Raw genomic sequence first — 14,577 nt, 5'->3', positions numbered from 1 at the left:
GATGATTTTGACATACCTGAATCCGTTGCCGTAGTAATTTTCTTTCTTGAAGATCTTTTTAAAATCGGGAGCGCACACAGCTTAAACTGTATAGTACTTGGTCCATTTGCCCTTAATTGTGCTGTTTGTTTTTCATATTCATTCTTCTAGATTCTGTCTTTTTGGCCTAGTGGTATTGCGTATGTGTGACAAGTGCCAATGTCTTTTAAAATTGTTAATACTGTTCAAGACTAATAGGCTTAGTTCTTTTAACCTGTGAGAGTGGAACACAGGAATGTATCTAGTTGTTCTTACCTGGACTGGTTCCAAGGGAGCACTGGACAGACAGAGAGTTCAGAGGCATATTGATGTTAACAGACTTGAAACAGAAGCAGGGTTTTAAAAAAATGTCCAAAAACATTCACTGTCGTTATTTGTTTTCTGTTCGATTTTATGAGCAGGGCAAACAAATTCTTCTTGTGTCCAAAGCCAAAAATGTCAACAGAATTAAATATGTTTAATTCCATGTCTCTTACATACATTTTTCTAAAATACAAATGATTTTTTCTTCTGCCATGATTATGTGGCTTTCTTTAGGTTTAACAATGCCAAGTGCAATTAAATTAGTGTAAAACAATGTGGTTCGTATAAATAACCCTGTTTGGTCAGTGTGACCTTGTCTGTCTGTACAGTTCAGTTCCTCATTAAAATTCCTTTTAATTAGTATACCCTGGGAAACTGTAGTTTAGTATTTTTGTATTATTTCTTGAATGTGCCTAGTTTGGATCATAGTACACCAAACCAATTTACCTCCTCAGTAAACAAAAAGTGTGACAACACATATGAAATAACACATTGTAAGAAACGGTGATGGATGTGACTGATTAAGGCTTTTGGCAGTGGCAGAGCACATGTGTACTGGGGGATACACTAAAGGTTTGCTTTGGTCTGCGTATGAAAAAACATTTTTTAGCAGTGGCAGTGTAATGATGTGGTGGAACATTAATGCCATAAGAGAAGACTTGTTATTGATGGTTATTTCACTGCAGGCTATCAAGACAGTTGGGATTCCAAAACTGTGTTCCACCCATTATTAGAACAATAACAATGTAATTGCTTCTTCTTCAACATGATAGAATGTTTCTCCATATGGAAAATGTCATTCTAGTCTCTGCATATCAATCTAGAATCATTTTGCAAAGGCCTGCTGTATTCCTGAATTTTAACTTAATCACAAAGGTATGGTACAAGACAGGAAGATTCATGCTGCACTTCACTGCCAATATTGCCTAATACCCTAAAGGGGAAGTGCTGTCTGAATTTCTCAGTCCGGTTATTATATCTGATTTACAAAATAAATTAAATGACGGTTTCACAAAATTTTACAAATTTTGAATTAAGCACAAAATTGTGAAACGTTTCAAAGCACTGTGTGATCTCCATTTTGTTGCAAACCACTGGTATCGCCATAGACGAGAGCACAAGTTTCCGTGAACTGTGACATGAAGTGGCCCTTCCTGCTCACTAGTCATTGTAATGTGATGTACGAGCAAGTAAGTACAGGTTATGCAGCAGATATTTCATGGCAGAAATGTTCCAACGTGATCTGCGTGCAGAGTTAAAAAGTAAGTATTACTTATCAGCAAAACCATCTTGAAGTTGAGAGTACTATTTCTATTAGATTAAAAGAGATGTATTGACAAGCCTGCTTGTTTACAATGTCACAGGGCCACACAGGTCACTGGAATTTTGTACGTTAATGTGTACATTTTACTTTCGTTGTGGTTTGAAATGCATTCATCAATGATGATTCTAACCCTGAAATAAAAAAAATAGGGATGCAGTTCCTCTTTAATTAGAACGTCTCTCTGGTAAAGATAACTGCTAGTCTGTACCTTACAGCTTCCATCCCTGATGTGAAGCTATTAATGGAGAAAGTCATTTGCAAAAAATGAAACATTCCCACATCTTAAACATACTGAATAAACCCACCTTTATCCCAACTAGCAGTTATCTGGATTCTGTGGTTGCTGCATTTCTGATGTGTTATCATAAGAATATATTTTTACATTTTAAGAGAAGAATTTTACATATGTTAAAATGCTTTTACTGTCAACACTTTAGGCACAAGGACAGTCATACTAGAAATGCTTTTTGAAAGTTTAATGTGAGAAAGTTAAATGTGAGAAATTCAATCGTAGATTTCTATGGCCACAATTGTAATGAAATTCAAGGGATTTTCTTCCTGGCTTTTGCTTTTTTAGTAAGAGCCTGGTAATGATATTCTTGCTGATAGCAGGTGTGATGTGAAAGATGCTTTAATTAATTTGGCTCAAGATTAGCTGCGGTTCACATTTGTTCATCAACATTGTTTTAATTGCTGCGCCAATTGATGAACATTTCTGATGTTTTCTTTAAAGTATTTTGTTTTACCTTATTGTTCATGTTTGCTTCTCCTATTTCAGAATCAATCATTTTTCCTCTCTGACTCAATGCTATCCAGTTGTTAAACAATAATGTTTACAATGTAGAATTGTCCGTGACATTTCCATTTCTTCAATAAGCTTTCTCAGCCTTTGTACAACACATCTCTCTTGTTTTTTTCTTTTTATTCTTTTTTTTCATGATCATCTTTCTGATCTGTCTGTGCACAGTCTCATCACTTACCTGCCTGTCCCTCTTCTTGTTTTACAGATGAGCTCACAGTACCTGCACTTTACCCAGGTAGCCCCGATGTCTGGGCTCCATACCCTCTGTATCCCGCGGAGTTGTCACCTGCTCTACCTCCTCCTGCTTTCACCTACCCTTCTTCACTGCATGCTCAGGTAATCTCCCTGAGCACCACCAGCCTCACCAACTCTTCCCTTCACAGACCCACGGCACACTCCATTCACCTAACCCCCTGTCCAGGCTAATGGGCTCTGCTGGTACTGTAGCTGTCCCTGCCCTACTTTCTCCCCCTACTCTCCGTCTAATACATTCTTCTATGTTGTTGTCAGAGCAGAGGCCACTGCAAGGCACCTAGATGCATTGAACTACAATTGAAGATTAAGGTTAGGGCTAGAATTCCCAAACGTCCATAGGTGCATAGCACTGGTGTGAAACCTACACTCCAAGAGCTTCTCCAAAGGTTTGTACTTATGGCACAAAAAATACAGGATCAACAGATAAACAGGACACCTGAGAGTTTTCTCTTGATGTGTTTTTAAATTCCCGAAGAGCTGACTATGTCCTCAGCACAGGAGACCAATATGATATCTGAGTGAAGAATGATTTCATGACTAAAAACAAGGATCAATACTTAGTTAGCAAGTTGACTCAAAGATATCCTTTGAGTTCACTGTGCCAAAGGATAGAAAAACGCAGAGTCTCTGCTCTACTACTTAAACTTATTACAAAAATAATTTCCATCTTTTTAAATTGTCCTTTAGTTAAATTAGAAATGACATTTCTATTTTTTGTAATATTTGTAATGCCCAGTTTTTCACGTAATGTCACCAGAAGTTAAGGAAGAAACTAGCGTGGATTATGGTAGCTTGAGGTTAAGGCTGCTCTATTATTTTTGTACTCATTATCTCGAGATCACAAAATAGTCATCTCAGGATATGGAACAGGGAAAAAATTCTAGTGAGATCATGAGATTATTCATTTCTGGAATTCAGAAGAGCATGGTCTTTATCTCAAGATTACAGGATAATTTATATCAGGAATTCAGAAAAACACTGCTGCTCTCTTGAGATCATGGGAAAATGTATCTCATGATTCTGGAAACACAGGCACTGTCTCAAGATCGTGGATTAATTTCCTTGAATTCTGGGACAATGGCACTTATCTACTTCAATATAATGTTAATTATAAATATTAAATCCTGTAAATGTATGTGTATAAAGATATTTAAATTTAAATATATTTGAAGCATGACCAACTATGACATGTTAGAGGAGAAGACACACAAATAAAGAGACAGCATTGCATTCAGCTGTGAAAAACTGTTTCATGCCCCTGACAAAATGGTGCCTTTAAATGCACTTCAAACTCATGTAAAACCAAGTTTATTTCTTCCAGGTATGTGGATTCTTAATATTTCATGGATATGAATGTAGATTTTTTGGTTTTCCGAAATCCTGAGTAAGAATATATCTTTAAATAGCTTTGCTTTTGGAATGTTGAGATAATCAGTGAAATCAATCACAGTACAGCCTCACTAGGAGATCTACATTTTTTATCGATCTGATTATTCACTGGATTAGTAATGGTTAGAACAGCATACTACGAATAGCAAAACAAACATTTACTTTTTATTATTATTTTTAATATAATTATTTTATACTTTATGATATATTTTAAGAGAGCTTTCTTTAATTCCGAAAAAAATGTATTAAAAGGAAGATTAAGGTTTTGACCTGATTGTTGTTTATGACCTGTAGAATACAGTATACAGTACAAGAGTAGGTTACAGTATAACCTAGCATTGGGCAATTTGTGGGGTAGTGCTACAGCATGTATTGTACTGATGTTATAAAACTGTGGTAAACATCAGGTTTTCATAATTTTGAAACTCTATACCTCTAAAAAGCACTTTCAAATTTCGAAACAATAATTACTTTAGGACAGGTTTAGCTGCTTGAAGCTGGATTTAATAAATGGAAGATTGTGCAAGGGACCCATGAACAGGTGCATTTATTATGAAGCATCAGGAGACCTTCAGTTAAGATGCTGGATGACTTTTTACATCTAATTGATATAATTCATGCCTGAAATGATAGTTTCTGAGGCACATATTAAGTCATTAAAACTCCTTCCAAATCCCAGAAAATTGTTCCCATGATCTTATACTCTGACAGCTGTGTGCCAAGTCTTTTGGATGTTAGAGACCTCTTGGTACTTCTGTGGTCTCTGCATCCCATTGATGAATCTGTGTCTTATCACCAGTAACCAGAAAGCAGAAAGCTTAGCTGGATCCCATAAAGATCTATGGGAGCTGACAACTTGATTCTTTTTAATGGTTCTAATCACAAACTCTTGAACTTCAGAGGGAATCTGGGAAGAGACCTTAGACACACTGAAACCCTTGTGGGTGAGTTTGTAAAAACCTCTCTCTGAAATGCCAACACGTACAGTGTTAAGGTCTGGACTGGACCTCTCTGTGATAACATCAGCAGGATGTCTAGACCTTGAATGATAAAAGGTCTCTCATTTAAACTTAGCTGATGATTTTGCTATTGTTAAATATTTGGTGGCTCTGTCACAATAAAAACCCACCATTTATTGAAACATAACAATACATTTCCTTAATCAGGAACGTAATGATGCAGAAAACCAAAGCTCATTTGTTGTGAGGTCCACGGATATATTTATTTTCATTGATTAGTTGTAAATGAAGTAAGGTTTCAAATGAGCCATGAACCAAATTTCTCAATTTTTCTGGTGAATCCTATTCTGAATTTATTGACTTTCTTGTGCGCTGAAATGAAATGAAATCCTTTCTGTGGGTCACAAGGGTGAGCTCTGAGGACACTTAATCCCTGCGACCCATGGGTGAAGTAGCTCTCTATAGGTGCTTGACAAAATATAGTTTCAACAGTATTAAAAGTCTAAAGGTCTCTTTCAATGATTCTCCATTGTAAAATTGGTTGTGGCAGTTTAACTTGCATATTTTCCCTAATTCACATGTTTTCACTTGATATTAGACGAGATCCACCCTCCCCCTGCCTGAACGCCTAGATAGGTCATAGATAAATACAGTCTGAAACGTTGGTGGAATAGTACTGGTGGGGGGGATTTAAATGTCAGATTTGCTGGACATCCTGCGGTGAAAGGGTTCGCTGTTAAGTGATGGGGTGCTGGAAAGGGTTTGAGTTTAGGTACAGTTATGAAACAGCACAGAGGCGTGGCAGAGTGAGAGGACAGGTTCAAGAGTTTAGAAGGCCATGGGATCAGGTGAGTAAGGTGCTGTTCATCACCTGTTGATCTTCGCTTGTCCAGATTCGCTGGATCCCTCCTGTGGATGCTGCTCCTCAGGGATGGAAGTCTAGGCAGTTCTGCTGAAATCTGTGTGAGTATGTCCTGCTGTCTTCCGAACTGAGAGCCCTCTCTCGAATGCATGATGAGAACACAGCATAACCTCTTATTTAGTTCAGGTGGGGAGCTGTGTCAGCATGCGTAGTCTGCAAAGGAACAAGTAATAGGTTTATTCCCTGCTGAAAAGAGAAGAGAGAAAACACAAGATTTTAGCTGTGAAGCCTTCTCCAAAACCTTATGTTTTCTCTTTTCAGCATGGAATAAATCTATTACTTGTTCCTTTGCATAACCTCTTATTAGTGACTATATAGAACTGTATCTAAAAACAAATCTTAAATGTATATATCTGTGCAACTTAATAGTTTGCTATCCTATCCTGTATGTATGAAAATACTTGTTATGCCCAGTCAGTAATATATGCGAAAAGCACAGCTTTAATAATACTCACCCTTTTTTTAAAGCGATAAATGGAAAAAAATGCTATAATAAATCCAGTACATCCTGCACACATTTAGACACCAGATGTCACAAATGATCTGGTGGCACTGTAAATGGCTCCTGCAGAAAGTAATAAAAAAACATTAAAATTTTGGAGACCTGTGGGACGATTACACTCTATACCTGCTTCACTAGAATAAAAAACGTACAGAATTGCTCTTCTGAGCCAGCACCTGCATCTGAAACCATGATCCAAGAATGCAAGGAAAGACTCCATTACTAAGAAGGTGTTTTATTTTATTTTCAAAGCATTCCCAAGGTGCACTTTGTGTTGTCTCTAAGTTACTTGGGAGCTATAGCTGTGTTTTTCATTTATATTCAAGTCATGCTCCTACTGTTTTCCAATTGGCATGAGTTTTAAAAAGTCTGCCTACTTATTGTAAGGCTAGCACATGCAACCACACTCCAGTTCCAAATCACTGCCTTGGGCACAAAAATGACTGTCCATGCCACACATATACTGTATATATGTCAAACTGTCCTCATTCTGTGTTAAACGCTTTATTAAAGTTTGTTTTTGTTAAAGATGTTGTACTTTATACACAGACATTCAAAATGAGACGTGACATAAATGGGCGAAAATATGACTAATATGAGTAATAATAGAATGGATTTCTCTACCTGTATTCATATTGTTCCACTGATATTATAATTTAATAATCGATGTGGTATCCCTGAAAAAATTCTCATAAACATGAAAGTCGCAGTGGAGGAACAGGAAGGGGCTTGTCCTACAGACACATTCCCACTTTCCCTGGGGCACGGCTTGACTTATCTTGACCAGATACAGGCACTCCAGGCACGGCGTTGATTAGCGTGAGGTTCACATCTTTTATTTCACGCTGCTTATCCTCAGTGGAGAGAAGTGAGGAAAATGAAAATTGAGACCAAACAAGAAGCTGCCTCCTTATCCTGCCTCGGTGAATTCCGGTGGGAGAGACAAGGAAGTCATTTAGGGTGGGAGGAGAAAGTGGAGTTGTTTGCAAAATTGATTGTATACTTCTAAGAACATAATTAAAGCAACAAAGAGCAGGAGGTTGTTTATCCCATCTTGATATTTCCAGCTACTGGTACAGTGCCCTGACATGATATAGAAATCTGGCACAAAATGGAGCATCCTTACAGCCATCCATAACTTGTACCTTCACCTTCTGAGCAATGTAGGGCCTGACATGCACAGTCATGCTGCAGTTTATGCCATGGATGTACAACTGTGGAAGAAAACTTGGGCAGCTCCACTAGCTCAACTGTTTTGGGGGTTGTGATGTTTTTGTAAAGCAAGACCTGTAAGTCCTACATACTCTACTGGCCCTCCAAAAGTATATGAAATTTAAATTGGGGTTTTCAGTATGAACTCTAATGATCATTCCTCATGAAAAGACATGACTCTGGAAAAAAAAAATTTGAATAAGGTCAACTCATTTCTAGCCTGTTGGGTCAAGAAAATGAACCGAAGGCTAAAACCAAAGAAATGTTAAAGAAAGGCAATTTTGAATCTTAAACAAAAGGAAGTTTCAATAAGGACCATAGAAAAAAAAAACTGTGCATAAAAAATGAAGCATTTTGGAAAATATTAAAAAAGAAGGTATAATTACTAATCAGTCAAGACCAGCTAGGCCAAGAAAAACATCTGGAGTTGATGACAGAAAAATTAGCAGAACTGCCAAGGAAAACACTAAAATAATTGTCAATGAAATCACCACCAATGTTCAGAGTGCAGGGGTGAAGGTATCAAAATCCACAGTGAGCAGACGTAGACAACAGAATCACAAAAGTTAGAGCAGAAGGTCCTTGCCTCTCTTCAGCAAAAACAGAAAAACAGAACAAAACTGTTTTTTACTTACAGTAAATGTGTCCCAATACTTATGGTCACTTGAAATCACTAGATTGAACACAAAGTATGTTTGTGTCCTAATATGATCATATGTTTTTATGGAATTACCAAAAAGTAATCCATGTGTTGTACTTATCCTTCATATTTATCTAATGATCATAAATTCCAAATTGAATGATATTTACATAGGTAAGAATATAAGGTTACAAATGAAAGGAAGCCATGTGGCCCATCTAACTATTATTATTATTTAATTGATCCAAGGATCACAACCAGCCCTTGGACCAGGAAGCCAGGATATCAGCTTCACAATCATTATGGATAGCTTTTTCTATACTCCCACCGCCCATTTTTAAATAGAGGTGTCTCCTGTTGTCAGTTTTAGATGACCTTCAACATTGGTTTCCACCTGTGATCTTTAGTGCATGATTTGTGGTTGAATAAATATATTTCTAATAAGAAGTGTCTTAAACCCGATATTTTCCATTTCCCATTTGTGTTTTATGTGTTTGCTTCCTGCATGCAATACCCAAAATAAGAAGTATTTACGTCATCTGTGGCCATTATAAAGGTTATATCTTGTTTTTTGGGTATACTTCTCTGTAGCATTTTTTCCTGCCTGTCTAAACATTTTAGTCTAACTTGAACACAAGGCTCCTTGAAAGAATGGATCTAGTATTTAATAGATTCCAAAAAACAAAAATGAGCTCTGTAACTAAATACTAATATGCTGTGAAAAGAAAAAAATATGTAATGCTTTGCCATTTGACAAAACATCAGTAGAGATTTTTCAGCTATATGGCCATGTACTAAAAGTGCTTGCCTAAAGGCATATTGCTGAGTAACAGAGTCATTCCAGTGGTTCCTGTTTAACTTGTAAATAATTCCCACCTCAGAAATATCGTGACCTCTGCAGAGGTTCCTTTAAATAAGGAAGTGGGGGTTGACTTGTGCTTTGACCTTCATTTCACAGTCTTGCAAGAATCCAGATGCAATGAAACAACAAAATGCTATTCTGGTGCCAAATACATTTATGGTATGAAAAGCACAGTCTTGTTTTTACCTGACTGTGTCTAAATGGATCGGCATAAATATTCAAAATCTGAACCTCATGCTCTCTCAAAGTCATTTTGTGTTGAAGCAGACAACATATATTATCTTAAAGGCCAGCCATGAGAAAAGAGCAGAAATATGCGAATTGAGATCACAGTAAACATTTCATAGGTCTGAGCGCAAAGGAACAGATGTTAGTCTGTGGAATGGGAAGAAAAAAATATTACCCATCCAAACTGGAATAAATACACAAACACTAGGTCCTATTTCAACATTGTAACCTAATTGAATGCAAATCAGCGAAGCCATGCATTAATACGAAATGTTTGTGTTTCTGTTCCATCGATTCAACATGCACTAGAGCCCACATCTTTTTTACAATGTGCTGTGTGCAGGTTGTCCTACACAGGGAATCATTTAACACTACTATTGGCTATCCTAGGATGCTATGTAGCAGCCCTGTTACACTTATATTGATGATATTATTGTTTCCTGAGAGCTTAATCCAAGGCAATTTCCAATTCCTTGACCTCCAAATATGGATTTTTCACATTATATCTGACAAATGTCAAATTAATTATTTTTATTCCATTATTTTTTCAGGCTTCTGATGTGTGATGGTGGCAATTGTTGGTCTTGTTGGTGTTGATCTAAATTCTGAATGGCAACCACAAGATTTTCGGATCTTGCTGACAAAACCATGGACTGTTAGTACAGTAAGTTCCCTTTCTAAAAGTATCATAAGGCTTTAGAACATGTTAAGTTATTCCACAGTCACTCTAATGTAAAATAAAACAAGATATGAATCTTTGCTTTTAAATGTAGTTGATGTTCTTGATACAACGCCTTGCTATTAAAAATACAGAAGTGCTATAAAAAACAGAAATTCTGTTATCAGGACATCCCTGCAGAGTCCCTGCAGAGGGATACAGTAAGCCAGAGCCTATCCTGGAAGCACAAAATGCAGGTCAGGACTAAAAACATTGACTGATCTTCCCCTGGACAGTGTGTGAGTTCATTGCAGGGCCACAGAGAAAGGAGAAAAGGGACAGTTTAGAACAGCCCTGGTTGTAGTACAGAAAATCAAATTAAGCCATCAAAGCGTGTCTTTAGGTGACAGAAGAAACCCACAGAAAACCCATACACATTCAAGCAAAACATGCTTAACAGAAACAGCCCAAGGCCAGAATCACACTCAAGAGCTGTGACTGTGACAGTGCTAGCCACCACACTACTGTCTCCATACAAAACCCATGAAACATCAAACACAATGGCTAAAAGTACTCGTTGCATTAGAAACTGCTTGGTATAGCCAGACTAATATACTAATATATATGAGCAGAATGATGTCATGGCATTAATGCCAAAATGTTCATGACTTAGATTGAGGTTTGACTTGTTTTGAGAAGCTTAAAGAAAAACAGTTTTATTCATCTTAAGACTTGGTAAGCTTAGGAAGCACTACAATCTGAAAGACATGTTCTCAAAAAGCATAGGGAATGAGAGCCAGATTCCAAAATTGCTGTTCTGTTTCTAGCTTGCCAACTATTTCCACTGGTTCTATAAGGGTACAAAAACTCTCCTTTTGTTTTATATGAATTATAGGACTAAATTAAAAAAATGAGACAATGACTGTTTTTATAATTACTCACCTTTTCAAATTTGAGGACTTCTGAATCAAAATCAAAACTGGGCATGAAGTGATGAACATTGCAATGTTGGTTTTGCATAATTAACCTACATAAATTGAATAATCACAAATGACATTTTCATAAATGTGGCTGACACAGACTAGTGTGTTTCTTGATTTTCAGATGACACCCTGCTGCTGTGACTTATTTAATAACATTTATTTATACAGTATGTGGTTTTTCCAGGTTTCTTCCATGGGCTTCAGGACCTTCAAGACTTCACTTTGACCTCTATCACACATCCTTAAAGCAACACAGTTACCTTCCTTTTTGTACTCTTGTATACAAAAGATTTTGTCGTTATTATTATTATAAATGTTGAAGCATGATTCGCCAAAACAGTGCTGTAAATTTTTAGATATTTTGAGGGAAAAAAAGTATTTTTGTATAAGGTAAATGTGAGTACAGAGTCTTCAGTTTTTGTGTCATTGATTGATGGTGTTAAATGACTGCTTTTTTGGCTTTGTGTTATGATTTAAAAAAATTAATTTAGTACAGCAGTTACAGCAGTACACTGCTGCTGTTTAAGTGAATGTACTGTAGGATAAACGTGCTCATATTCTTAACACTTTTGCTGTGGAAAGATGGATTTGATAGCCAATGTATTAAACATTATTCAGGAATGTTAAAACTACCCAAATGTTCTATTTTACACTAACCTGTGTTGTATATTTTGTACTACGTTTTTAATGGATTCTCTTTGTAATAAGATGGCTGCTAAGTCACTAACATATTTCCTAATTGTGGAACTGTTTTGATTAACTCTTGCAAGCATGCAAGCACTCAGTAAAAATGGCTAGGTAAAACATACATTTTCTAAAAGTCATGATAGTGTATCATCCTCAGTATCTCAAACATGCTATTCCCAAATTTTTAGCATCTGCCTGAAACTTCCAGTACAGAAGTATTTTGTACTGCTCCCATGAGTCAACTTTATTTAAGTCCAATTATTAAATAAGCTCGACTTATTGGATCATTAAGGTCCTAGCAATCAGACAGGCAGATGAACTGAACATTCCATTTGTAATATTTCTCATCTTCTAATCCTTTCACAATCTGATCCTTGAGAACAACAATCCAAAAGGATTGCATTACTTTTTCACACGTGGTAAAAGGGTTAAATTTACTTTAATAATGAGTACAATTGCCTCATTTACAGACCAGGGTGTCCTGTGATTCTCAAAGATTTTACTGGAAAGCCATTGCAATATAGATATTTCTTGTGCAAGCACACTCTGACTTTCAGGGCAGCTTGTCTTCTTGTAAAACTAAACCCTTTTTTCTTCTAAATGAGATATTGTGCAAATAAATCTTAATCTTAGCTTGGTTGGTTCAGTCCATCCAAGGTTCAATGGTTCGATCCTCTCTGGTTCAATATAGAAATCACGGTAGGAAATTCCCTCTCCTAAGTCTGATGGAATAGCAAGAAAATAGTGCAGTTCCAAATGGATTCCACCATTAATAAGTGAAACTCTGAACAGGGGTATCTCTAACAAACACAAAAAAAAGTTTAATAACTGTGCATCATGCAGTGTGCCCTTTGATTGAGGGTAGCATAGAAAATCCTAAGCAATAAACTCTTTTAAAGCTCTATAGTGCATTGGAAGAGCACTAATATAAATACGTGCTACTTCATATAAACATGTAAATGTTTAAGTATTTTATTCCTCTTATAAAACATCTCTTTTTGTTTCTGCTAATTGCTGAGCATTATCCTGCTGCTTTGCTCTCATTTAAACCAGAAAGCTAACCTTGGCTAATTATTTTAACTTCACCATCCAACAGTCTTTAAACACCAATAGTTGCTGAATGAGTAATACAAAAGAGGTTGATTCAATTCTCAAGTGAGATACTCAAATAGATTTTTAAAAATGCAAACTTCCATTATTGGAGAGCTTTAAAAAACACTGTGTTTTTCTTTTATTGTATATCTCATGCTAAGCATAGACAGTCCAAACAGCTAAACTGTGGTGTCGCAATATTTAAAAAATAAGGCTTACATCTTAATGTTAAGCAGTTAAGTAAAATACTTTGAACACTTTTTATTGTTGCTTCTTAAAATATGTTTTGCTCCGTAGGTAATACAATTCACTTTGGAACCTATAATCACCATTTTCCAAGTTTTTAATGCACCAATTTTGCACCTCCAGACAACAAACACTGTATGAGATGCAAGTTTATGGAACCAGTGATGTATGCTTTAATAACACTTAGCCATCAATACTGTGAATTTCAAATTCTTCTGAAATTACACCCCAATTTACAACAGTTATAAAACACTGGGTTTTATCACAAAATAAAAACAATTGTATCTTCATACTAGGATTGCTCATAATAAAAAATAAAATGTTCATTTAGATGAAAAATAAGGTTTTGTTGTTGAAAACCTTCACATATTGAATTCTGTAATTTACAGTACAATTAAAATTAATCTTAAAACTGAAAAATGTAGTTTCATACTCAAGCAATAATGAAATAAAACTCAGATTTTTATTATAGCCCTACTAAACATTACAAAATATCAGTACCACGATGTTAAGAATCCATTAAAACGTTAGTAATTATAAATATGCTACATCACAGGAAATGAAACCATGTAAAAATGTTTTTTAAAATAAAATCTTGATATTTGTTTTAAATGGTTTTAATTTGTAATTAGAATGTTCATCCCATTTTCTTTCTCCAAGTGTGTTTGGCCGTAAAAAGAAAATTAATATAAACATATTATAAAATTAAAATGTAAAAAAAAAAAACTAAATAAAAGCTTTTTCCCTACATTACAATTGTCACAGCTATTAAGCCATTGTAAAAAAAGGTATTTTAAATTACTTTATAAAAAACTAAATTGCATATCTTATTTTTTGTATAACATGGATCAGATACATATTTTAAGCCATTTAGTAGTTGTCAATAACTATTATTTCTTGAAATAAGTTTCAGAAACAGAAGAGGAAAAACTCCCATTAGATTTTACTCTGGGACAAATCCAGGTCACTAACAGATTGAGTTTGACAGAATGCTCATTGCATTCTTTTCTGTAGTTTAATTGGTATGTGATGGCCATACTGATTGTTTTCTTATGTTCTGTTGGCTGTTGCTGTGAAACTTCATGTGGATTTAGGTTTTGTTGTTACTTAGTATTTTTGTAGTTCAGTATGAATCACATTTAATGGTTTATCTCACAGTGCCCACTGCTAAAATGGTTTAGTAGTGGGAAACACTAAAAAAGGACTCAGGATTCAACAGTCTGAACAACCTATTCAAGGATAACTCCCTGCCTCCTCTTCTCAGTATCAATGGAAGGGTTGACACTAAAATGTTTGTACTGTTAATGTTGGATAACCAAAGAAGTAGAGGACAGCGTTTGAACTTTAATGTCATGTTTATTTGGCTTAATTGTGGTGCTATTAAGAAGTGTCTCTGCCTTAACACAAAACATTCCTTACCTTTCAATTTCTGGCTATCTAGTCCCACAATCAGAACCCGTCAGAAGGGAAAGCT

At 35.8% G+C, this 14,577-nt stretch overlaps 1 protein-coding gene across 2 annotated transcripts in view; it reads left to right on the top strand.

The window, feature by feature from the left end:
- LOC102683103 (RNA binding protein, mRNA processing factor) overlaps positions 1-13,117 on the top strand; it is a 36,904-nt gene extending 23,787 nt beyond the window's left edge. Inside the window, exons 6-9 of one of the 2 annotated variants that reach the window (XM_015345529.2) lie at positions 2,674-2,703; positions 5,965-6,034; positions 9,989-10,101; positions 11,263-13,117. In XM_015345529.2, the coding sequence (XP_015201015.1) occupies positions 2,674-2,703; positions 5,965-6,014 (80 nt within the window). In that variant the 3' untranslated portion in view covers positions 6,015-6,034; positions 9,989-10,101; positions 11,263-13,117. Of the gene's footprint in view, positions 1-2,673; positions 2,805-5,964; positions 6,035-9,988; positions 10,102-11,262 lie in introns of both variants that reach the window. The other variant, XM_015345528.2, reaches the window with a different exon arrangement.
- Positions 13,118-14,577: the final 1,460 nt, after the last annotated feature.

The sequence above is a fragment of the Lepisosteus oculatus genome, chromosome 1 (assembly GCF_040954835.1).
Source record: "Lepisosteus oculatus isolate fLepOcu1 chromosome 1, fLepOcu1.hap2, whole genome shotgun sequence".
NCBI lineage: Eukaryota > Metazoa > Chordata > Actinopteri > Semionotiformes > Lepisosteidae > Lepisosteus > Lepisosteus oculatus.
This window is presented reverse-complemented; position numbering and strand designations above follow the sequence as displayed.